This window comes from Dermacentor andersoni, chromosome 10 (genome assembly GCF_023375885.2).
Source record: "Dermacentor andersoni chromosome 10, qqDerAnde1_hic_scaffold, whole genome shotgun sequence".
In the NCBI taxonomy this organism is placed as follows: Eukaryota; Metazoa; Arthropoda; class Arachnida; order Ixodida; family Ixodidae; genus Dermacentor; species Dermacentor andersoni.
The window spans coordinates 120047245-120074263 of NC_092823.1; the positions used below are offsets into that span (position 1 = coordinate 120047245).

Genomic DNA, 27019 nt, shown 5'->3' on the forward strand with positions numbered 1-27019 from the left:
TTTGTTATACATTAGGATCCTATAGCTCGGAGCACCTCATTTCTTAGCCTTTTGATAGATTGATATGCCATCTCAGCAATGCCTCGTGCTGTATGTCATTCCTGCCCACCATTACTGTCATTTCGCAGCTTTTATGGCCATAAATCGCCAAGATAGTGGCATTCATCGAACCTCGGCAAAGATTGACCTGCTCACGCCTAACAAACGGCACGTTCTGTGTCATAATTTCTCTCTCTGCCTCGCATTGTTCCTATACTATAGGCTAGCGCCTTCCAGACAGTTTTCTCCATCGAGCCACAGCTCGCCCTTTGAAATTTGGTACCTGGCCCGAGCATCTTCTCATCGTGCGGGAAACATTTTGCAGTTTACCATACACAACATAAACTAACCTAATAACCATGGCAGCTAGGACACCACATCAGCGCTTGACCCCATTTTACGAAGAAATGCGCGAGAGAACCATGGATCGGAACGGTGTACACATTGTTTACCCGGTAAGTGCATTCGCATGTCGGCGTTTAAATTTATAATATGTTGAGCTATACGTTGAAATATAGAGCAAAAGTTTTCCTCAAGCCCATCGCTTAGTTTATATTGATGTGAACGGTTGCGCGCATGGACACAATAGGCACGGCGCCACTCTCAAAGGGAGCGATGAGGCTGCTTTTGTTACAAAAAGACCCTTCATAGACAAGGCTGAGGTCGTAGAATGAGTGAACACGGCTGTTTGATAATTTATGGCAACATTATACTGAAATTAAGAGTATTGTTCTGAAGAAAATAGATACAATGCAAGTAATAGAACTAGAGTCATTTTTCTTTTAAGAAGACTATGGCGTAGAAAATCTGTCGCGACATTTATGTTTTAGTTTAGCCACTCATGCCAAAAAATTATGGCAACACTTACCAGTGTTGCCATATGACGTCGATAATGCTACTGCCCAGCGCTGCGACCAGTCGTTAAAATTCGTAGGATGAGTTTCCTGAATACGAACCTGCTTTGCTCTTAACACAAAGGCGACCTTCTTCTGATCTCAGTGCCCCAGGTGAAGTTTAGGTAAACTTCTGTTTTCTACTGCACGCTTTTCAAATTCTTGACGCTGTGAGTGACGGGGGAAGAGAAGGAGGACGAGGTGGAACTCTCGTGCCAAGGAAACGATGACTGTGACTGGCAGTGGCAGTTGGCAGTATAGCCATAATTTTTCGTTTGTTACACGAAGTGATCGTCAGCGTACTATCGTTTAGAGCTTGTATGAAACAGTCCTTTAGACATATATGCAATCGAACGAGTCTACTGCATGTGCATAAAGCTATTAAAAAAGTGGAGCACATTTTTTGTCACTCGAAAATCCCAGGTTCGCATGCGTGGTGCTTGTGTAGTGCGTGTGTAGTCCTTCACTGTAACTACCCGCGACACGAAGTGGCATATTTTGAAGTTCTGATTTTATTAGCGTGAAGATTGCCTTGCCTCTTACTTCGACTTTTGCATTGCTGCTACTGCTGCTACCCTGCACACCACGTCGCGTGGTGGTTGAGAGCGCACGCAGGGGGTGCGGGAGAGGACACAGGCGACGGCAACGAGATTTCGGTAGCATGGGACCACAATGCCCTGCAGACGCTGTAGATAAATGTGAACCCCCCCCCCCCCCGCGCGCAAAAGCATTGCAGCAGCTGCCCCGCTTGGCTCCGTTTTCACGCGCAACAGAGACTACAGTCCAGGGAGGAGGTAAGGAGAATGTTGCAAGGAAGTAGAGAGATAGGAAGCAAGTAAAGGGTGCAACCGGATTCCGTACCGAAGCAGTTGGGAAACGGATGACTAACCTTACCCATCGGCGCTCGTGGCAGTCCACCTCATGACACCGGAGAAAGAAATTGCCTCTTCAGAACGCAATGGTCATTTGGGCTTTCTTCAGTAAATCAATGAATTAAGGAATGACATATCTGTCTGTGTACTACGTGGGTAAACACAAGTGGTGCAGGTAAGGTAATATTTAACATCGCATCACGTCTGTTATATGCCGTCAACGTCACCGTCAAATACCGCCAGTGAACACAAACAGCACAGAAAGCTTCGCTTACATCGATTCCCACAATGCGTGTAGTCTGCATGTGTTTATTGCGATAGCAATTATATAAACACCCCAGGCGCATTTCGGCTGTTGGCATCTCCGTGAGGTTCCGCTAAATTCCAAGCATAATAAAATCGTCGCCGTGCGCCATGTGCTGCATTTGCGAGCGAAAGTGCGAGTGGGTAAGCGGGCGAACGCGCCTCAATCTCGCGTGGGCAAGAGAGGAAGGCGGGGCGGAAACGCACCCCCTCCTGTCGCGCGCGATGCATGGGTGGCGAGGCGCGGGCGGCGAGGCATGGGTGGCGAGGCACGGGCGGCGAGGCAGAGGGGGACGTTTTTCTCCGGCGGCTGCTGCTGCTTACAGCGCAGCTGTGCGGGCGCCGTATCTTGAAACCGACCTGCGACGTGGCCAAATAGGGCATTTGCACGGGCCTCATCTTCAAAGTGATCTGCGATGTTTGCAGTGTACGCGTAATGCCGATAGCTTGTTATGCGTGGTGCTTTCGACGTTTCGTTCGGGTTGAAGCGAGAGATGCACGAAGGCCAATTCGCTTGCAGCTGCTGCCGCGATTCCTCACTCCAGCGTTTTGACAGCGAGTTTTCACGGTCATGCAGCTAGATGTGTTCTTGTTTAACTGGTGCGCGCGTGACACCATGCCTGTTAATTCAATTAGTAAGCGAATGTTTAAATGTTGACACGGCCGATAAAGCTACTATCCTTACTTCGTGTAGCTGTGTGCTAATTCGCTATTGCAATCGATGCTTCGCCTTGCGGGCGGAAGTGCGATTTTTTATAGTCATTGTAGCAGCGGCTGTTGTGTTAAGCTTTGAATTCCATGCATTCATTTTGCAACTATATGGGGTAGGTGAGTGGGCAAGGCTGTTTGGAGTTTTATTTCCAGCAACAGCCTGGGATAACAGTTAGTGAAGTCTGTGTAACAAATGAATTGTACATCGTCAACTGCATCCATACAAAATGTCGAGCTTGAAAAATCAATGAAGGGGTCATGGACAGATATATATATATATATATCTTTCCATGACGCATTCATTGATATTTCGAGCTCGACATGTTGTATGGATGTATGGCACTCTTAAGTATGGCACTCTTCTATAACTGCATCCACCGTCGCCACGCTGTTAAAAACGAAGAAGATGCAGGCGTCATCGGCAATGCCTTTGAGGATGTGGGAGACCTTGTTGGACTGAGTCATGTGTGCGTCAACTTTGTGGCACAGAGCCAAGACGTCCTGAATGTACGTGACGTAGGTCTCTGTGGACGTCTGCACACGCCCGGAAAGCGCCTTCGGCGCTGCAACTTGGTGACCGTAGGGGTTGCCGAACAAGTCTCGGAGCTTTTGCTTAAGCGAATCCAACTGGTGAGCTCATCTTCGTGCGTCCGAAACCAAACTCGAGGTGCGCCACCGAGGTAAAAGACTACGTTGGCGAGCATGATAGGGTTCCACCGGTTATTGCGGCTGACGTGTTCGTACAGGCTGCTCCAGTCCTCGACGTCTTCCCCATCTTTGTCCGAGAATACGCCAGGATCACGGGGAGCGGGGAGAGTGATGTAAGTCGTCGAAGGGGGGGGGGGGGACAGCAGGTGTCGGAGCCGGCTGAGTCGAGTTGTCGTCGCCGGGAGCCATGAAGGAAGGCTCGACGTACCGTCCACTGCGAAGCTCCGTGACGAGGTGCAGGGAACGTCCACCTCCACCAGATATGTTACGTAGGAAGACGCCGACGAAAAGCTATATACAAATATATTTACAAGGCAATACGCCGCACTTGGCCAAGAGGCAACAGACCGCGCTAGCCTCTAATCGTCGTCATCGTCTGCACCCTGCTCGCCTCTTTGTCACCGCAAATAATATTGCGTAGCAATATATATATATATATATATATATATATATATATATATATATATATATATATATATATATATATATATATGTGTGTGTGTGTGTGTGTGTGTTTGTGTGTTTGTGTGTGTGTGTGTGTGTGTGTAACATGACGCCGCCATTACCATTCACTGCAAGTGACGCAAGACCCAGAACATTAACAACCATCGCGGCCTTACGGCATGGCGTCGAGATTAGGTGGCGCCAGCAATGCGCTGGAAATTTTCGGTAGGCGGCGTACTGGGATTTACGTCATATATCCGCTAACCACCAGGAATGCGTTTCGTATAATTCAGCATCATCATTATCAGCATATTTATGTCCAGTGGAGGCCGAAGGCCTTTCTCAGCGATCTCCAATTGCTGTGGTCTCGCATCGGCTGACGCAATCTTATTCCTGCCAGTTTGCTAATTTTATCTGCCCTACGCATTACACGGCCAGCGCCTCTCTATTCGTTACATTTATGCCGGCTAACAGATGGGCTATAACCCCGTTAGGAAGCTCTCTAATCCGGACCGCTTGCGTTTCTGTCTCTTAACGTTGCGCCTATCATTTTAGAGCGCAACTTTTTAGGTGCCCGTTCCTGCGGCGAGCGTCGGCGTCTCGTGTACCTCGTGTACCTCGTAACCGAGCGAGCGAGCACAGCGAAACTTGAGAGCGAAAGCGGCGTGCAGCGGGGGATGAAGAATGCGACCAGAGCGAATAGGCGCGAGGAGGAAAGCGAAGAGGAGGGTGCATGCGGAAAGCGGAGGACGGTATGTCGAAAGGTTGAAAAGGAAAGCTGAGTGTCGGCGGCGACCAGGTATGCGGCGAGAGCGGAAGCAAAGCGCAGACTTGGGCTTCGGATTCACTGCGCATGCGCTACTTCACCTGTGGTGCCGCCGCTTCTATAGAGTATGCGCTCCGCGCGAGCCACGCGTTCCCGTTTTCGCGCTGTGTTTCTGGACCATGAGCGACGCAAGGGGTGGAAATTATTCGTCCGCCGCTGTTGCTAAACGAGCTGTCCGAGCAAAGGCTCAGCGCCGCTGCCGAGAGCACCATGTCGTTCAGAATCCAATTCTTTGCCACAATATATAGCGAATTGAAAACACGAAAACAGCTGCGCTGGAAATTCGCATTAGGGAGTATCTTAATCATCGGTGCATTTTTTTTTCATCCGATTACTATTTCACGGTTCTTAGCTTCTTTTAAAGTACCTTCGCATATCTCCTAGCTCTTGCCCCTTATTTTAGTTGCACTTATTAATTTACGCCCTCTAAATCTATCTATCTATCTATCTATCTATCTATCTATCTATCTATCTATCTATCTATCTATCTATCTATCTATCTATCTATCTATCTATCTATCTATCTATCTATCTATCTATCTATCTATCTATCTATCTATCTATCTATCTATCTATCTATCTATCTGTCTGTCTGTCTGTCTGTCTGTCTGTCTGTCTGTCTGTCTGTCTGTCTGTCTGTCTGTCTGTCTGTCTGTCTGTCTGTCGTTCTGTCGTTCTGTCGTTCTGTCTGTCTGTCTGTCTGTCTGTCTGTCGTTCTGTCTGTCGTTCTGTCTGTCTGTCTGTCGTTCTGTCTGTCTGTCTGTCGTTCTGTCTGTCTGTCTGTCTGTCTGTCTGTCTGTCTGTCTGTCTGTCTGTCTGTCTGTCTGTCTGTCTGTCTAATCTCACTCACTCATTCACTCACTGGTAGTACTTGGGAGCATTGGCCGGTCGGCGGTGCAGAGGGAACCGGGTCATAAGCAGGTGATGTGGATCTTCCTGAAAAGACCATATATTTACGTGTGTTACGATGCTGTACAGCCGCCTGACTTGTTGATATTTTGAACAATTAAAAAGACAATTACATTCAATTAGGTAACTGGATATTGATGTTAGCCGGGAGTAGAAATGTATTTCAATTATGCATCCCTGTCGTATGGAAGCGCCAAGGCTGAACTTAGTGTATACATAATAAATAAACTCAGTTCGTACATATTTGTAACAGCGTGCGAAGAAAATCTTTTACGCTCTATTCTTTCTTTGCTTTTTGTGTGCCTGTGCGTTTCAGCTTGGACGTGACTTTGAGATTGCCTACCCTGCCTATTTTGAAGGATACCAAAATTTCACTGCTCGCTGGTTCGGCTACATCGTCTACTCATCCACGTGAGTTCGTTTCTCCATGCGAATTTCTGTTCGCAGTGGTCGTTACAGAAATGTATTTACTTGGCAACCACGGAAGTAGGACGTCCGTGTCTCTACTCAACTGCGCGGTGGTGGATTTTTCTTGTGTCCTCTATAAATGAACAACACCTTGCTAGCTCGAACTTTGAGCTCTTAATTCGTATTTCTATTCGCGGAGCTGACCTGCATTTCGTAACGGTTTGCTTACGTGGACCCGATGTAAGCTATTATTCTGTACGATGCAATGTTGCTTTTTGAACGTACAGCACAGTAAATTCAAGAGCAGTGCAATATATTGACAAGGGCACTCAACTATGGGTCGTTCAGCAGGCCCGGGGTGTGCTCGAAAAGTACAAGCCTCACGACCCACCAAAACCGGGCCTCATTGGGGTAGTGAAGAGTAGGGCATAACCCTGGGTCGACGCTTGGCCAGCGTCACGACGCGTTAAACTGTCGGTTGCCTGCATCCTATCAAGGCAGTTTCAAAGGATCTTTTTATTTTCTTAGTAGCCGAAAAAAAGGGAGAAAATTATTCGCATATGTATACCATTCTCAGCAACCAGTACAATAAATACACCGAAGATGTATGAGCGACTTCTCGCACCCCTCAGAAGTCCCAGTACGTTCCTTCACTCCACCTAGACTGAAGAAAGCTGACGGCAGTGCCACCACTCGACGAAAATGGCCAATGCGCTTTATTGATACTCCCCAGCAATTCTGGGGAAACAGTGTCCTCTTCGGTCGAGGGGCGGCGTTGGCCTCAACTCGGTCGAGTGAAGGAAGAGCTTCGGGTCGAGGAACCGTTTGAGAATTCGGGGGTTAGTGCTATCACAGAAACTTGATCACCGACGTCCGGCTTACATGGTCACTTCGGCTCTTTTACGCACGCTGCGTGACCAAAGGATGTCGGCAGCCTTTCACTGCCCGCAGCCGAACAAACTACCAGCTGACCTCCAACGCGGAGCAAGTGATCGGCGTTACGAAATACGAAATACTGACAGAGAAAAAAAAAATTCGCAATAAGGTTGTCGTTTGTTTTAGTGAGGCACACGAAAGGGGGTGTCCTTAATTGCCTAATTAGGAATAACTGCGTATTTATGCAAAAATTCAGGCCTCCGACGTAGATCGCGTTGCGGGCTTTGTTACAGTGCACGCCGCGACGCGATAACGGCGGTGAAGCTAGACTTAACAGAGTCGCTTTAAAGAAAAAAAAAAAAAAAAGGCCACGCTAGAATCTAAAGTGTGTCAGTTCCGATCTATGACTGCCGAGACCGACTGTCAGCTGAGGATCTCCGAGACAGACAACCGTGCAAACAAAGGGACTGTGCAGCACCTTTAGGGGATGTATTTATGATGCCCCTCCATGACGTCTTCGGGCGGAAAGGTGTCGATCATGGTGCTTTATAGCTAGATTGTGCCCAGTAAAGATGCGGTTGCTAGGCTGCTGCTAGGTAGTGCAGCTTCCCCTGCCGGCCAGGGCGTGCTAAGGGCGTGCCAAGGGCGTTCCAAGGGCGTTCCAAGGGCGCATTCAATGGAGCGTTATCATGATGGTTGGACTCCGCACGAGCTGCGCCGTTCGAAACGCGCGACACGAGGCCGGAATCGCCGTAAAACGCAGTAGCGACGTTATACGAGTATGTGTGCACGGAATGCGCGTTTTTCTCTTAAAATTGTAATTAAAGAAATAAGAACCTCGAGTTTAACGCGCTGCTCCGTTATCAGTCAAAGTTCGGAGCAAGATTGCATTCTTGTTGTCTGGATCATATAACACTAGGCGCTGTTACTTTCCCGTTTCGCCAAGAGAGAACTTGGAATTTGCCTTGGTTCTTGGCCCACAAATGCACCTCCGAGCGATCAGTGGGAGCAAGTCTCGCAGGTCTTGCGTTGCTGCGTGGGGAGCTCCGGAAGTGACATGGTCGCCGTGCTTTGAACGTCACTCACATGCACACAAATGCGCAGTTTTTTTTTTCTATTTCTTCACAAAGCAGGCAAATTACAGTGCCAAGTGTTATATTGAACAATTCGGATCAACAACGCGACCTTGCTGCAATATTTCGGGCGGCGAGAAACAAGGCGCAAGCGGACCATTTTTTTTTGTTCTTTTTTTATGAGCGTCTCTACCCAAATCTACCGCCTCGGACAAAGACCACATTTGTTGTAGCAGAATAACAGGAACTGTCAATATGCCAAACATACATCGTAAGGGCTTGAATCGGGTTTTTGCGCACCACCGTTGTAGTATGGCGAAGGGCGTGGCTTTGCAAATGGCGAAGACCTTCAGAGGCATTGAGTGACACGATGTCCGATGCAAACGCCTCCACCTATGAGCGTGAATTATTCCAAGCGGTTGTGTACACTGTGTTCCGAAAGTGAGAATATATTCTCGGCTCTCGTGGAAACTGAAGCCCCTCCATCCGCGCGCGACGGCCTCGCCGGCGGGGGCGATGGAGAGGCGTTAGCAAAGATCCCTACGAAGTGAAGACTTCGAGCTGGAGCAGATATGCTATAAATGGTTCTACACTTTCTCGTTTCAGAATTGAGTGGGGGTTGCTGTCCGGTAGTGGCTACGCGCTGCTGAAATTCTCAAGCGATGACACCGTAACAGCAGTCGTGAAAGATAGCCAAGGCTACACGTACTTTCCAACAGGAACGAGCAAATACTATGCGGGAGACCCCTTCTCTTTTGGGGTTCGTTCAAGATACAATAGTGGCCTCGATAGGAGCACTCTCCAGGTGGGTCCAAACTGAAACTTTTTTCATTGGCATGACATATGCGGCATATAAACGTATAACGCAAGCACGTCGTACGGACGGACAGATTGAGCTACGTTGGATCAATACCTCGATCTATACTTAGCCACCAATTAATTCGCTTCATTCAGCAGCTCTACGCGGAGTCGGGACGTATCCTTCTTTATTTCATTATCGTTAATTTACCCGAGAAAGAAAAGTTACTCATCGCAATGCATGAATGTCTAAATAAATTTGATGCAAATACCCTTGTTTTATGGCGGTGATAACCTAAGAATTCAGCACGAACTGCGCCCATAATACTGCACGCTGACTGCCCTCTGCGCTTCCGTGCGACAGAACGTAATTCAATAGAGATGCCCACGTTGAAATAAGTTTCATTAGATTAGATTTGATTTATTGATTTTACCTAATGCGTTTCAGGAGATAAATTCGCACAGGGCCTTTCGAAGGCCCGTAGTTGTACCTACAGTGTGCAAGCGTACATCGCATATAAGAGGAAGCTTTAGTTCAGGCGCTCCTATCTAAATGCATGTAAAAAGCAGGATTCGTTTTCCTCAGCTACCACTGCACCAAGTTTGACGAGCTCTGTTGCATTTAAAATAAAAACATAAAATCTAGTGACTGTATGTTTCGGATTTTTTCATTTAGGTCGCCGATATTTTATTAAAATTTAACAAAAATAAAAACAAAATTGAGAAAACAGAACTGTCTAGTGTGCAACTCTATAACTCAACTATTAAGAATGATGTCACAATTATGTAAATTGCATCTAATAGTACATCTAAACCAGATAACGTTGGTATGTTGTACATAAATCTAAAAAAATCCAGTAATATGAAAATACAGCGTTTGCAGGTCTCTTGTACACAACGTAGCAAATTCACGTAAGCCATAAATTGACATATCCAATCTTTCCGCTTTGAATGATCTTATGGATGCCGTTTACAGAATCGCGATATCTGTTCTTGATGCACAGCTATTAATTTGTAAAATTCGGGATCCTATTTTTTTCAAACTTGCTAATTTTTGAAAACCTTCTAAAAAATGTGCGCCCTAAATCAAAATTACGCTACCAACATTCACTAAAAATTAACATATTATCTCTCAAATGCAACATACTTCATTAAAATCGGTCCAGGGGTTATCTCAGAAAAACGCTTTTGCGTTTTACATGTATTTGAATAGGCTGCGTCGGAGTTGGGCCTAAGCTAAAGCTTCCTCTTAAAGGCACAAAAACGGGAAAGTGCGCTGCGCAGACCCGCAGAATTTTTCTTGGATCAGCAATACCTTACTAATTAGGTTCGAACGCCGAATTATAATGGTAGACATATATTAAAGCTTTACCTAATTCGCTACAGAGGTGCAGTTTCGGGACATAATACTCCGATACGCATCAAACAGATATTTTGTATAGTCAAGAAGATGAAATGTAAATAAAGAAATGAGATAACGCTTTATATTTTGTTCGATTGTTTACAGTTCGAAAGTAGCGTTCCTCCCTTTGCTTTTAAAGGGGCGCATAACAGAAAATTCGTTGAGCTCTGTGACAATGTTATCCTTTCGCAATACAAGAAAACCGCTATTACCGTGAGAGGAGGCTAGCTAATAAGTCACAGAATGCGCAATAAGAAAAGGCGCTTGAGGGCGCGATTTTGAATTTCCCGCACCAGATGCTGGCGACGTCATAGATATTTATAGCGCGTAGCTATGGCCAGAGCTAGTTTTTATTCACTGAAGATGGATCACATCGCATTTTAAGAGAATCACACAATGAACTTAGCATTATCCAAGAACATTTACCGACCCACAATTCAGAGCCCAAGCAGGCAAAATACTTTCAAATCCGTTTTCTCGCGTTCACTTCCTGGCGCTGGGGTGTCGGCACGAAATTGTATAAAAAAATTACTTTGACCTTTACTGCCTATTTTTAAAGCCAAACTATCACAGCAAAATTACGAGATATACGGAGAGTTTTCAAAGAATCGCGTCGTTTGAAACTAATCCGTACTTTCATTTTAGTGTCCCTTTACAAACTGCATTTCTCCGATGACGTCATTCATATGGCGGAACGTAGTTGGCTGGCGCATCTATTCAAATTCTCTTAGTTCTATGGCGATGTATTGATTGCTGCATTCGCAGGCTGTTACCGACTATAGTGAGGTGGAAGTATTCATAGAAGAGAGAAAGTGATGTAGTTGCGTGTAGACAATACAACAACGCGCAACTATGTTACGCTTCATTGTGCGGTAGCACAAGGCAAGACAAGGAGAAGGAAGGAAAGAGGACCGGCAATCGTAATGTATCTTTTTCAACTAGCCCGGTTGTAAGTTATGTGCGTGGCGTTGTAATCCACGACTCAGCGATGATTGCCTCTAAATAACAGAAACAGGTCTCCAAGGCTATGTTTTTGAAAAATGCAGGCGCCGGATGTTATTGCGTAGCAAGAAACACGTCATGACCGCCATGCTTTAGACACCACTTGTTGTAAGTTAAAACTGAATGCTCGCTATCACACATGTAAAAAAAAAAACGCCTCCAGTGTTTCAACGATCAAAATGAAGAGAAAGGTTCACCAGTCTTAGGAATCGCCGGAACGTTTTGACGGAGGTGGGGAGTTTACCTATTAAGAAGTAATTTATTCATCTTGGGCATAAGGAGGATGCCGGCCATGCTTGCCGACGGGGTGGGCCAGAAATTTCTCGGCCTCACCAAATTCACAATTGTTAGCATTGGTGACCATGCAAAATTTCATTGAATGATTTTTCACGCTCCCGGAGCTTGTGTCTTCTAGGTTACACGCTGGGGACGAGGAGATTGCGACTGTATATAGTGGAACGCGTTTATAACGAAGTGCTTGTTTGACGCTATATAGTGGAACGCGTTTATAACGAAGTGCTTTTTGGACTGTATATAGTAGAACGCGTTTATAACAAAGGGCTTCTTTGAAAGTGTATAGTGGAACACGTTTATAACGAAGTGCTTGTTTGACTGTATATAGTGGAACGCGTTTATAACGAAGTGCTTGTTCGACTTTATATAGTAGAACGCGTTTTTAACGAAGTGCTTGTTTGAGTGTATATAGTGGAACGCGTTTATAACGAAGTGCTTGTTTGACTGTATATAGTGGAACGCGTTTATAACGAAGTGCTTGTTTGACTGTATATAGTGAAACGCGTTTATAACGAAGTGCTTTTTGGACTGTATATAGTAGAACGCGTTTATAACAAAGGGCATCTTTGACAGTATATAGTGGAACACGTTTATAACGAAGTGCTTGTTTGACTGTATATAGTGGAACGCGTTTATAACGAAGTGCTTGTTTGACTGTGTATAGTGGAACGCGTTTATAACGAAGTGCTTGTTTGACTGTGTATAGTAGAACGCGTTTATACGAAGTGCTTGTTTGAGTGTATATAGTGGAACGCGTTTATAACGAAGTGCTTGTTTGACTGTGTATAGTAGAACGCGTTTATACGAAGTGCTTGTTTGAGTGTATATAGTGGAACACGTTTATAACGAAGTGCTTGTTTGACTGTATATAGTGAAACGCGTTTATAACGAAGTGCTTGAGGCCTCCGGAACAATTCGTTATCCCGGTCAGTTCGTTGTAAAGGCTGTATTAGTAAAACGTGAAGGATGCGCGGTGGTGTCACTCGAGCAAATAACCTGATAAAAAGTATGTGCGCACAAATTCAATTAGTCATGAAAAGCTGGCGACAGCTTCTTTGGCGATGCGAGCTCGCATCGCCAATTACTTAGTAATTGGTCTGGAACTTGGCGGGGGCGCCTCTACAAAATCTATCTCGAAAGAAATTAAGATACCCAAGAGAAGGCTGGCTTTACGATACTGAATATTTAGGAAAAAGTAAAAAAAAAGAAATGCGTTGTTTACAGTGATGGCATTCCAGATGCGGTAGTCGCTGTGAGGACGCCAGTTGTAACGCGAGCACAAAGTTACCCTTTATTGCTTTGTCTCGGTACCAGCAGCACAACGCCCTGAATCACAGTGATGAATCTGGACACGCGGGTGGTGTGCCCCAGAGAGTATGCTAAAGTGACTAGAGACAAATCTGGTGCTGCGATCGATCAGCCATCAATGCGACTGATGGATTTGTCCGATCTTCGTGCTTGCGGCTTCAAACGCTCTTGTGACGTCATTTACTGCGTCTTCCTATTTGTCGAGCACTCGTAGTTTCTCGAACGTTCCAAGGTAATAAGGTTACTGCACACAGGCGTAACGATGGCGAGCTGTTGCGCTTACAACGCTATACGTTGTTGGAAATAATCGATTTGCAGCGTAACAAAGTGGTTTGAAGCCTGATAGACGAAGCTTAGTGTGACCCACGTGCTAAGCATGATTGCCGTGGTACCTGAATCCCCATCTCTGCAGTTCCCTCTAGTAAGTTCTTGTAGGAAACCCTGTAGCTCCCCTACTAATTCGTGGCATTAGTCTACAGATGACTTGACCGAAAATGACGTCTTATGGACATGTCTCGAGTATTACGTTTCTTTTCTTCGCAGCCCATGGAGAATGAATACGTTCACTATGACGTGCTTCTTCCGTACAATGGTGAGTAAAAACGTTTAATAACCTTAAACTGAATATTAAGCGGTGTTCGTGTTCAGAATAATAATAATAATAATAATAATAATAATAATAATAATAATAATAATCAACAGCAACATATCGCGACACAGCTCAAAGGATGTGATACGCTTGCTACGTAGTCTGGTTACCTGTGTTTACTCTTCCGTACACGTCATGGCGCTTCCTCGCGAGGTACGTATCGCTGCGGAAGAAGCAAATCGTAGCGCTGCGCGATTGGATACAACTAGGACACGTCGGGCTCAGGAGACCGATGTGCGGAGAGCAGCACCAGCCACAGCTCGCCGTCGATGCCGGGACGATAGTTCAGACCGTCCTCGTGGAAACGACACGAAGAGACTTCGCCGCAAGGACCCTGTAGTGCGTGGAGCCGAAAATGGAGCTCCTATGGATTCGCTCCTCCAGCTTGCGCTGCAGATCGGCGCCCGGGCCGGATGGAATCTCGAACAGACTCCTTCGAAATTTAGACGAAGGCTCGATCGAACTGCTCACCAAAGAAATAAACGATGTCTGGGAGGCCGGCATCGTACCGGATGCCTGGAAGGAAGCCTCGGTGATCCTAATTCCGAAGCCGGGCAAGACACCAGCCATAGACAGCCTGCGACCCATTTCGCTCACGTCTTGCGTGGGCAAGGTGGCGGAGCATGTCATCCACAACAGAATATCGAGGCATGTCGAGGAACGACACCTCCTCCCGCCGAATATGGTCGGCTTCAGACCCTCGCTGTCCACTCAAGAGGTCATGCTGCTGATCAAGAGGCAAATAGTCGACGTGGTCACGAGAGACGTCCGAGGCATCTTGGCGCTGGACATCGCCAAGGCTTTCGACACGGTCAAGCACAAGCACGTCCTCGACTCTGTGACGAGATTGAACCTCGGCGAACGCTTTCACGCGTACGTGAGCTCTTTCCTAAGGGATCGCAAGGCCACGATCAAATTGGGCCAGATCAAGTCGGACGGATACGCGCTGGGAGCCTGCGGCACGCCGCAGGGTGCGGTGTTATCTCCACTGCTCTTCAACATCTCCATGAGAGACCTATCAGTCCGACTCGACCGAATCGGGGCCGTCAGTCTCAATCACGCTATCTACGCGGACGACATCACCGTCTGGTGCGGCGGTGGGTCGGACGCAGCGGTGGAGCGGGCCCTGCAAGAGGCCTTGCAAGTCACGGAAGAATTCCTCGAGGGCACGGGACTGGTCCTCTCGCCGACTAAGTCGGAACTCTTGCTGTGTCGACCCGACAGAAAAGGCCGCAAGTTCGACACGACGCTGGACCAAGTACCGATCGAACTCAGAACGAAAACGGGTCAGCGCATCCAGAGGGTGGATTCTCTCAGAGTGCTCGGACTGGTCCTCAATGCAAAGGGCAGCAACGCGCAAACGATCGCGCGCCTGAGTGCGAAGACGGAGAACATTCTCAGACTTGTTTCGCGAGTGACGAGCAGGAGAGGGGGCATCAGCGAAGCCAACCTCATAAGAATCTACCACGCCTTCCTTATGAGCCATATCAACTACGTGGCTTCTGCGCTAAACTGGTCACGTTCGGAGGAGAACAAGATCGACGCACTCATGAGGAAGAGTATTAAACGAGTCCTCGGCATCCCCATGACGACCAGCACGGAGAAGTTGATGCAACTCGGGGTTCACAACACCCTGAGCGAAGTCGTCGAAGCGCAGAAAACGGCACAGATCGTTCGCCTCTCTACCACCAAGGCCGGCCGCCGAATACTCGAGATGGCGGGTCTGGCAGCCATGGCCGAGGAGTCGTTCGCCGTCCCGCTTTGCCAGAGTGAAAGGGAAACCTTTCGAGTCTCCCCCTTCCCGAGGAATGTTCATCCACAACACAACCAGGCCCGGCGCGCAGCCAGAGCCCGAGCACTCATCAAGACTGCCCTGCAAACCCCAGAGCTCGCGTCCTTTGTCGACGCGGCGCGGTATCCCGGCTCAAACTCGTACGTGGCCACGGTGGTTGACCCCCACGGCAAGATCCTGAATGCTGCGTCTATACAACGCTCGACGGCGTCCGTCGCAGAGCAAGTCGCAGTGGCGCTGGCTCTGTGCGAACCTGGGCGCACGCAGATCTTCACGGACTCCAGGTCGGCGGCGATGGCCTTTCTCGCCGGTTCGGTCTCGGTCGAGGCTGCGGCGGTGCTGAGGACCCGCAAGACTGGCACGGCCCGTCATGTCATCACTTGGTTCCCGGCTCACATGGGCCGGAATGTCTCCCCCGGCTCGATCAACCCTAATGAGCTGGCCCACGACCAGGCGCGAGGTCTCATCAACCGCGCCAGTCCGAGGGGCCCGGCTTCGCAGGGGATCGACCGAACCACGGACCCGCTGCTTACTTTCCACGAGATCACTACTCATTACCAGCTGGGACGCAGACAGTATCCGGCTCCTCACCCGAAGCTGGGCAGACCCCAGGCCTCGGTGCTGAGAATGCTGCAGACGGGCTCCTTTCCGTCTCGCTCGAGGCTGAGCCACTACACTCCGGGTGTGGATCCTCGCTGCCCAGACTGCGGCGAGGAACGGTCGACCTTGAACCACATGCTGTGGCAATGTTCTGCGTTGTGCCACTCGCCTTTCAACCGCCAAGAAGACTGGGATGAAGCCGTCAAGAGCAACGACCTTCAAGTCCAGCTTCGGGCTGTCCAAAGGGCCTGGGACAGGGCTGAAGATCACGGTCTTCCACCCCCGGCGCAGGTGCGGCCCGCGACTACGACAACGTAGTCCCTTAGGACCAATTAAAGTTTCTTGTCTGTCTGTCTGTCTGCCGCGTGTGCCGGGCATGACTGTGACTTTGAACTTCGTACCTCGATGCTTCCTGTGAAGTGGTGGCAGGAGACTAAGGGATTCTTCGTTCCCTGAGGCACACGTTTCTGATTGCGTAAAAAAGCCAGAAACCAATGCTCATTGCTTCAGTGCGTGACGCGCAGTATCCATTTAGGTTGCTCTGCAGAGAACGTTGAAGTAAGGATTAGAAATTGATCCTGTTACTACGAGATATCTTGACGTGACAAAAGGCAGAACCTTGCCATACGCTCTCATTTGCCTTTTTTAATTGCAAGCTTGTGGAGAAGAAGAATGATAAACAGACGTGCCCCCCCTCGCCTTCCCTGTCCCGAGGCAGCGAAGAACTTGTTTCAGGAAGAAATAAATCAAACGCGCGTGGACTATGAGAGCGTTCTAGTGAATTTCTTGACTGGCCACACTATGCTTTTTGGTTAAATTTGCCGGAGTGTTGACTTGCGGTGTGTGCAGTGTAAATGCTACGGTTTCACTTCCCCTGTAAAAAGCAAAAAGAATTCCGATTGCGGCGTAGCAGACAGAAAACCGGGACTGCTGTTCTGGAGGTCGAAGGTTCGATTCAAGCATCGGGTACTAAATTCAGTTTTTTTTTTGTAAGCGTGATATACTCCGCAAAACAGCAGCAACACCAAACCAGCAGCTACGGCCAGGTAGGTCCGGGAGGGCTCGCAAGTACAGTTACGTTTTAAGATGGGTCTAGGGTCCTCAAACTGCATGGTAGGGTTATGATGAACGCGGAAATGCTAGGGCTCCGGTTTCATTTCGACGATCCGGTGCGCTTTACCTTGCCCCTAATCGTAAGTACAGGCGCGTTTTCGCATTTTATTTTTATTGGGACACTCTCGCCAATATCGTGGAATCGAAATGTCGCGGAGGTGACACGGTGGGTCTCGGGACAACCAATGTCTGAGCGCGGCGCAAGCGCCATCTGTTTAGAGTGATTGAACTAGCCGGCAAAGAGAGTCTGTGTGAAAAGAGCGCGGAAGATGGATTGCGATTGTTGTCTGTGGACAAGTACCAAAGTGTAACAACGAATACGGCATTTGTTTACCTGGATAACAATACAATAAGCGTACTTCAACAGGTTGAGAAAATATCATGTGTACGAGCGAAAGAAAGAAGTGTCAAAAAAGAAAAGAGAGCATTCAATGGTGCCATATATAATTACACGCATATTTTAGGCCCCGGAATATTGGCGGGAATAGATTTTCTTTTCTTGTAGCAGTACGTGGGCATACTGTGGTCCTTGAAGAATGTACTTCTCGTCAATTAACCTCACTATTCATATGTCAATCAATGCGACGACCTAATAACTGTAGACCTGCGTTGCATATTATTTCATAGATCTCTCCATGTTCCTTTCGTTGTTGTCGTTAACCGTTTCCATAGCGTGTTGCAAACACACGAGTACATCTTACGAAGATTGGAATTCAAGAAAAAAACATTTGTGATCATGTGGCATGGAAGTGAAGAAACAAAACAGAAACAGTGAGTCATAATTCAAGTGAGCATTCTTCTAGCAGTGTGGCAAACCTTTAAAGAAGTCACATAGTAAGTATACAATAAACTTCTCGTGCTGCTTCGTTGAAATATTTGTAGTCATCTCGCAGGAAATATGCACACTTTTTGTTCAATTAGTAAACGTCATTCTCTTTCTTTCGCATAGAATAATTTGTGTGCTTCCTTGAAGAATACCTTCTAGCAGTCTGGAATTGTTTGACGTATATTTGTGTCCAATAATTCCACACTGCTAAACAGTATTCTACAAGGAAGCACACAAATAATATATATATATATATATATATATATATATATATACAGGGCATAAGCAATGTGTTTCTTTTAAACATCGATAACCCGGCCGAATAACGTCTTCGAAAAGTTCGTGTTGGCGTGCCATCAAGGTCAATACTGGGATAGGCTACCCGGTTTTTACGTTTAAGCTTAAAAACTTTATAAGTTGTGTGGGCTGAACCCACGTTTCGCAGTTCTTTCTGACTAACTGATTCTTCTCACTGAAATCAATTTTTTTACAGCGCTTAGAGCTCATGAATATTTCAGCTATCACGGTAGCCACGTGATTCTGTCTGTACACTTTGGCAGTGATGATGGAGCAGAATTTCCTATTTCAAAGGGACTGGTGAGTAACTGTTCTACAGACAAAAAAAAAATGCCACTCATTCCGCATTAGGAGGCAATTAATCAACAAAAAATTCACAAAGGTAACGCTTCACAGTTGAAAAAAAAAAGATACATCTAGTTTTGGGGATTGAACAGGGAGCACTTATGCGTGTATGAGGCACAGCACAATCTCATAAGGCGGAGCAAATGCTGTAGACAAATTGTAGGACACGTTAAACAACTCACGAAAGGACCCGTCGGAAGTCGTAATATAGATTAACGATAAGACAGATGCCCGGGCCGTGACACTGACGATTACGATCGGAACCAGATGTGGTCGCAGACGCCACACGTTGCAAACTATCCTCAACGATTATCCCATGTCAACGCGAAGCATTTCTCCATTGCAGTTGGCGCTAAGCCCGAAAACATCCTTGTTTTCCTTGAGAAAAAAAAAAGAACTCTCTCGGGGATCACCGCATGCGTGGGTCGCAACACACTGACGGCGTCTACGATCGTTAGCAGAGGCGGTCACAGACGCTGCACTCTGAACCGAATTCGCCTTCCACAAAGTGGTTATCGAAGTACGCGCCTGCGTCCTACGAGTGTCGGTGTTCCAATCGGCGCCGCTTGGCCTCGGCGGCCTGTTTTGAGCGTCCCGTAGCTTGGCGTGGCGCCTTTTCTCGGGGCACGCGTCACTTCTCGTGATGCTCGCGCTCCAAGACCGTTTGTGCTTCGTATAGGGTCCGCCGGTTCCCCTCCTGCGTCGCCACTTCGAAGGTGCGCATTGCACACCACTTTAGCCTCGGCAGAGGCACTCTCACGCTCCCTTTCCGCTTGGTACTTTCGAGGGCTCAGTGCTGTATCTGCAAGTATAGGCTTACGCGCTACGTAGCGCAGCTAGCGCAACCGAGCCACGAAGACGCGCACCGGCGAGTGGAGCAAGAGAGAGAAGTGGTTCTTGTGGCGAAGGGAGGAAGGGCTAGCACTATCTTCTGCAATCCATGCGGGAGCACGGCTCAGCGCCCGCAGGGTAGGGGAGATGGGAGTAAAGGAGAGTAAATGTAGAGTTCGTCCTAGCAGCAACAGAGCAGCCCGGCCGGGAGGGCCCAGTGGGTTCGACCGGAGGAGTATGCTGCCGATAGACCGTACAGGAGGTGGCCCAGCAGAAGCAAAGTTGTGGTGGATCAGGAAGCCCGAGGTGGTGGAATGGCCGTTAGGCTATCCGTCTTTATCGAAATTTCCTGTAGTATCGCCGAGAGCCCGGACGAGTCGAGGTACTCGACGACACTTAGGAAGGCTAGTAGGTGATTACTACAGGGGAAGAGGATATCTTCCTGTCGTGAACATGAGAGCCCCAGGCAGTGGAACTCCTGCAGAAGTCGGCCGCGGTGCTGCAGGTGAGCTGGGCAGGCCAGCAGGAGGTGCTCCAGAATCTCTGGTTCACCGCATGAGGCACAGGCTGGCGAGGTGGCTTTCCCAAGACGGTGCCGGCGGGCTGCCGTCCAGAAGCAGCCAACTCGCAGTCGGAGCAGCAACGAGGCATCCCTTCGTGGGAGGCCGCGCTGTGGAAGAGGCCGTGGAGGCCAGCCCAGGGATACCCATTTGTCCGGGTGGCAGGGAATGATGTGTCGGCTCAGCCTGTCTCTCGAGAAGTCTGTGGCCGTTACAGCAGGGCTGAGGGGGACTCTTGAGTGGTGGGTACTTTTTGCTAGAGTGTCCGCCTCTTCATTGTCCGGGATCCCCACGTGTGCCGGTAGCCAATGCAGAGAGAGAGAGAGTGAGAGAGGAATATAGGAAGGCAAGGATGTTAACTAGTCCAGGGTCTGGTTGGCTACCCTACGCTGGGGGACGGAGAAGGGGAAGAGAGAGAAGGGCGAGAGAAGGTGGCCAATGCAGGGATAGTGAGCATCCTGCGTCCTGAAGGGCCGTCAGTCTTGAAGAGAGCAGGGCAACCCCAAGGCTAGCCCTGTCAGGGCTCTGCAGCAGAGTAGCGCCGCCTTGGAGTCGCAGAAGATGGCTGCCGGGGTCACTGGTAACTCCTCTGCCAATAGGTCCACAGCAAGGTGGAGTCCTGCTAGCTCTGCTGCGGTAGAGCCTGCATGTCCCGGGAGACTGCAGAGCTTGAGGAGGCGCCAAGCCAGTAGCGGTGTACGAGAGGGAAAGCATGGTGCATGCGCGTGGAGAGAGGAAGGGCCGAGCCAGTAGTGGCGAGTGAGTGGGCGTATATAGGTGCGCGCGCATCGGTGATTCAACTTTGTGGCTTTGAACGCGCTCGCGTTTGATCTCGGCTCCAATTAGGCAAATAAATGCTCCGTATGAAAGAAATATATGTTACATATGCAATACTATTGCATGATCATAAAAAACACATATACTTCGACTTCAAAGGCGGCATGCACGAATTTACACATTGGCGGTGCAGCGAGCGGTAGCCCAAAGGTGTAGGAAGGCAGTTTTGACTGGCGGTCGCTAGATGTGCCTTCTGATAGGCCGTGACGCACAGTGATCTGCTGATCCACGTCGATAGACGTCCAAGCGGAGTCGACAGACCCCTGCGCGTCACTCGCGATGTAATCGAGTCTAACATACGCAATGGTATCACTCATCTCGCGCCGTCACGCCACAGAGCTGTACATTGGCTTCAAGATGAACTAGCCGCACTAGCTAGCATTGGTACTCGCGTAACAAATGCAAGTAGTGATGTTGATTCCAGCACTGCACGCAACGGGACGCTTACGAAGTATGTCGGAGGAGAAGGCGAGAAAAATGGCGAGGAAGGAAGGCGACAGTGTATGCAGTTTGTTGCCCCTGAATTTTTCTGTACAAAGGGATTGGTAAGCTGAGCGGCGACTGCTGCATTTAGTTCAGCTGGTGACTGTAGCAGGGTTTGTTGGCTCGTGGCCCCGAGCGATGCAAAGGAATCAATGATGGTCATGTCCAATGACAATGACTGGCAGTGAGGATGACATTTATCGACAATTATTTACTGTCACGAAACTTTCTCTGCCTTGCGGAATTCTGCTGAAAGAATTGTATTGTTCAGTGTTCCAGCACTGCCTATTGCCGATTGGCTTAACCTCATTGTGGCATCTGCTAACGTACAGGTGAGCCTCGAACCTAAAACAATACTCAGGGAAGGAGTCAGTCCTACGTACGGCAGCCGAAAGGGGCGACTTCTTTTTTTTTTCAACTGAGAAGCTTTCTTTTTAGGATAGGCACTAACGTTAGCTTTGTAGCGGCATGCTACTCTGGGTTGGATGACACTTCCTCCTGTTGTTTGAAACTTTGAGTACATTACGGATTTCAGCAAAACTGGTCCGAAATTGAGCAAATTTTTCTTACGTGGCCGCCAGGCACAATTGGTAACTACCAGGACGTTCGTCTGGTCGATAGGTATAGACATTGTGAGGGGCAGGCACTTGATGATTGATGAACGCCAGCCAAAGGAAAAGAATGCTACACCGGAAGACAAGTCTTGTGAATACGTGCCCTAGTTTTCTTCTCAAGATTTTGTACGCTTCGAATTGCCGATTTGATTAAGCAAGCGCTGATATAGTCCTGGTTAGCTCAGATAGCGTAGTGACTGCCACATTCTAAAAAAAGACGTTTGTTCAAGTTTTAGATCCGGGGAGTGGGAAGAACTTTTCTTCAACAACCGAGATTTGTCTAATGCGAAGAGTTGAATTGCAAATCTGCACTAACCAAGCATTAAAAAACTGCGAAGTTATTTGGCCTCCATTAAGTGGTTTCATATTTACCACAATATTCACCCAAAATTTCGTGGAAACAGTTATAAACACAGCTTCGGTGAAAAGGTTGTGTCCGCCTTCAGCAACGTGCCTGATGTGAACGTAGATTAACAACTCTGTCTTTGTCCTTGTTACTTTAGCTCTAATTAGAGATAGATAAAGGCCTTCATGGTGCACATTTTGTAGCAAGAGTAGAAGTCCGTTTAGACAGCCTGTGGCTACTACGGTACGTGTGAACATTCGCTCACTTCGCCTTCTTTTGTCTTTTATTCCTTCCCCCTTATCCCTCATGCCGGTTCACAAACCAGATTTCCTTCTGGCTAACCTCCCCGCCTTTCCTTGTTTGTCTCTCCCCTTAGCCACAACAAATTATTCCTGCATCCCCTTTCTCGAAAAGTGCTGCGTGTAGGGAGACTTCTGGGCAGTAATTTAGAACAGTCTTCGTATCGTCTAGAAATGTCGCGCCTATACCAGGTTGAATAAAAGTTGGTGAATTTGTTTCTGTGAAGCAAACATTATCGCTTCTACAAGCAAAGGTATTCTGCACAGGATTCCGTTATCTCAGGGGTTGTCGTCATGGAACCAGGCTCCTACGCTGTCTACTCAGGAGTCTACACGGGGCCGGACGTGTAAGTGTGCAACTGTCATAACCTCTTTTATTATTACTAGTTCATTTTTTTAATTTCACTTGTGTTATACTGGCTGAAGTAAGGAAAAGCGGAATTTTCATCTGGTTGGCGTAGGTGCAAGCGGGTACAAAATTACTGCGATAGTAGGGAGCTTTAGATTAGGTTAAGTTAGGCATTCGGGCCCTTTAGCGCTTGGGGCCACAACACCTTGCGTCTCCGTAATTGGAAATTCTCTATTGCAAGCGCGTGCCGCACGTTTTTCTTTCACCCTCTCACGAAGCATACGCCCTGTGGCGCGACATGGCATTGCGTATGCGCGTATTTTACTATTTGTGTGGCAGCCAATACGCCCAGTTCTGGCCAGCGAACTTTCGGATATACGCAGAATATTACGCTATAAGAGACCGGTGTCTGTTTCAGCAGTTGTGACATGAGTGAATGTGCCGTTCGCTCCGCTGGTCAAGAAAGACACTATTCTCCACGTGCGCTCTCCAGTGCAGTGAGCGAATGAGTAAGTGAAGCAACTTTATTCGGCCCACAATAGACGCGACTAAACTCAACGTCACCTGGCTAGGCCAACTCGGGGGCCATGAGGTCAAACCTGACGGCCCTCTCGCGGGCCCTCTGGACTGCCAGGATTTCAGAGGTCTGGTCCTGGGCCTTAATAAACTTCACCGCTTCCTCTTGGGTGAAAGGGGGACCAGCAGAGGCGCAGCCCCACAGTGAAATCTTTTGCAATCATCGCGATTCCTGTGCTTGAGTTGGGGCTTTTGGGACGTTTCATGACCTCAAGTAAACAAGAAGAACTGGAAAGCTCCAGATGTACTTTTGTGTAAAGCTTCACCTTAGTTAACGACTTAGCTGAAACCTCCTGCATATGTCTGCATATATATATATATATATATATATATATATATATATATATATATATATATATATTTATATATATTTGTATTGAAGAAGAAGAGCACAATGACAAGGCCAGCCGGATCGCTAGTGCTTAGCACGAGTGTGAGCCGTTCGGGCAACCAGCCGTTCCTGCTCTGCGTCACCTGCTATCTCGGTTATGAACAGACGCTACCATCTGAACTGTTCAATACACCCCATTACACTTGGTGGAGGTATATATATATATATATATATATATATATATATATACACGCCACCACTGACGGCATGTCTACGAACAAACCATCCTTGTATTTCGAAACGACTATTTTTAAATATTACTTGATCTTCGCAGAAACATCCGGTATATAGAGCACGTGAAATGTACGTCACTTGGAGGATGGTTACGACTAACACCAATTGCATGCCTGTACTGCTGCTCTCGCTCTGTTAAGGGATGTAACTCTTGTCAAGGTGATCCCCCAGCTTTCACTTCCGGCCTGCCTTTAATCGAAAAGGAAAATAAAAATTAATTGAAACTGAACACATTACTGGAAATCGCGAAGAACCGTTCGAGTCTGCGGTGGCATCTCTCTCATGGACGCTGCTCGGCTAAAGTTTTACTTTCGGCGTCTCTGAAATATCCTTTCGTTGCAGCGCCAAGAGTGACGGGTCCCACGGAAGACAAGAGAACCATTCTTGACTTCTGTCGCAACACATTTCAAGCTTCATACAGACGGTTTCAGTGATCATGAGTATGCGCAGCTGTAAAACGCGAAAAAATCTTCTATAACAGACAACAGAAATAACGAATGAAGTTCTGCAATTGCAATTGCAATTGAAGCCTTTTCACAAATAATTAGCCTAAAATACTTCGGAAACTTTGGTGCTTTAGGGAAAAAACATTTGCATGTGGAAATTGTTGATTAGTCCTTGCTTTCTCAATTACCCATAGCTGAATGCTCACTCCTGCCTATCAAGAACGGAAGCTGTTGGCCTTGCTTTAAGTTTCCAACGCCCATTCATAATTCCTAGATGCCCTGAAGTAAGCGCTATAAAAAATGGTACGCTGGGATATGCGGGTTCAAGGCCCCCATTTTTACAAAATAGCGGCATGTTGGCATCTTCTACAAGTATCTAGTACACTTCAAAGAAGTGGCGTTGCGTTTAGAGGCTCGCAAACTTATTGAATCCGATATCTCCATCCTCTTTTATCTCATCGACTGTTACGCAATATTCTGCTGATTTACCAAAGAAATATCTTGCTAAGGCCCCCTATCCACATTCATGTATCTATGACACAAGCAACACATATATTCTTGCTTGCAACTACATCTGATTATGGTTACCTGACTCTCATTCGTTTTGCATGCTTCAATGTAAAATTTGTCAGCTGCCCATATTACATACTGAGAATTCGGAATATAATTATGTCTACTTCACTAAAACGGCATTTTGTTCCGGCCACTGCCCATGTACCCCTTTTATAGATTGAATGCAACCTTTTATTGTTTGCTGCTTTGTTGCATCCTTAATATTTGCAATGTTTTAAACCAGAAGCCCTCATGTTTTTTTTATGAAACAGAAACAAGTTCTGGCCAATGACATTCACCCATAGGCATAACCGTAGGCATATATAGAGGCACTTTGTTCAACTGATTTTGCCTTGTCACTGCAGAATTCGCGTCAACGCGCCAGGCGCAGTTTCGGACCTGGGAAAGCCAGAGGTATCAGGCATATTTGTGAAAATCGGCGTACGGAAGAACCTCAAGATGTACGTGTTCTTCGCCGACTACGGTAAAAAGGCGGTTATGGCGCCATTCGGAGAACTCATAAGCTCGGGCCATGAATTCGTTCCACGATTTTCGATGAACTTCAACGTTAGACACGTCCTCATGGTAAGTGCTCAACGACTCAGTTCGGCGCCTAGTATGTACGCTGTTTTATATGGAAGCTCTTAGTTTTCGATTCTTTTTCCTTGTGTTCATAGCGTGATAAAATTGCGTGAGATTGGCTTCGCTTTGTGTGAGCAGCTGGATGCGGGCGTTGGCGCGTCGGGGACTTTCTTTTACCAGCACTTTTTTGAAGCACTTTCTTGACACTTTCGTAAAAAAATATTAAATTGCGAGACCTTCCGATCTCAGAGGCCATATGCCATCACCGCGGCTATCTTCCGACTTCCCCGATAGCTGGCGCTGACATCTGGAAGGTTTCTTTCGTTAGGTTTCGACTCGTTCGAAACGAGAAGCGATCTCGAAAACTCCACAAGGTTATTCACAAAAACATGAGGTCGAAGCGACCTGATGCTAAGCTAAAGCCGTTTACACAGTCCTTTGTTACAAACGAAGTGCATTTTACAAAAAGGAACAAAAAATTCAATTCGAAGAGGGCAGCAAGGACCACCACCATGTTTTACTCAAACTACGTAATTCACGCAATGCCGGTAACGCTAAATCTGAGAAATAGCGTGCGTACGTTATACGCTATGGGTCGTTTAGCGTTCTGCGCGTGCGCAGTGATGGCCCACTATTTGATAGCGCAGGCAGTGGTATAGCTTACGCTAAAATAAATCTGTCTGCAACCTCACACGCACAGTAGTTACCACCCCCAGGTGTCGCTGCCAGCTTTCCTGATGCCGTCCACTGCTCCGGCAACCCCGTAAACCACCGTGAATGGCATGAGCAAAGGTGGTAGCGACACCTTGTGGAGCCGTGGCCAACTACGATGCGTTTAGAAAAACTTTCATCTCACAGTAAGATTTTTCACTACAGGCTAAAACTCTCTATTGCTGGTCGCCGTGTTATTTAGATAAGCAGTCACATTATACCGAATGAGTGAAGGATGAAGTAACATGAGTATTGCACTGTGTAGTGGAACGCCGCAGTTGAGAGTAATTAAAAAGCACCTGACTGATATCAATGAAAAGTACCTATTGCTAATTTTGCAAAGGAGTTGAAAGGGTAATGCTGCAAATTTTTCTTTTAAACTAAAGGATTGTTGCCATTTATGCAGTGAATTACCTTAGAGATGAAATATATCAATATATGCAAGGCGCATGATGTGGTGCGGGACAGCTGTATGTTCGACGTGGGATTTGTTTAGATATGGGCTCGGAATCAGACAATGCTGTTGTTTTTGCAGTGTAAGCTAATGTAATGTTCCATTTTGAGACCTTATTTCACGTTCCTATTTCCAGGAGTCATACTATTGAAGCAATCATAATGCATATTCCTGAATTTCTCAATAGCCAAAAGCAGCTGTCAAGGGATTTTTCATGATGTACGTTTGTTGTGCAATAAAAGTAGAATGCATTTCAGGTACCACAA

At 47.3% G+C, this 27019-nt stretch overlaps 1 protein-coding gene across 2 annotated transcripts; it reads left to right on the forward strand.

Annotated features, from left to right (window-relative positions):
• Positions 1-271: 271 nt before the first annotated feature.
• On the forward strand, positions 272-27019 carry LOC129387983 (uncharacterized). Of its 2 annotated transcripts, XM_055077887.2 has the most exons (7): positions 272-494; positions 8669-8867; positions 13410-13458; positions 18340-18443; positions 22726-22805; positions 25372-25591; positions 26890-27019. In XM_055077887.2, the coding sequence occupies exons 3-7, from the start codon at positions 13413-13415 to the stop codon at positions 26902-26904; spliced, it is 465 nt and encodes a 154-aa protein (XP_054933862.1). In that variant the 5' UTR covers positions 272-494; positions 8669-8867; positions 13410-13412; the 3' UTR covers positions 26905-27019. The 2 variants fall into 2 exon arrangements, with proteins under 2 accessions (XP_054933862.1, XP_054933861.1); XM_055077886.2 differs by lacking the exon at positions 8669-8867.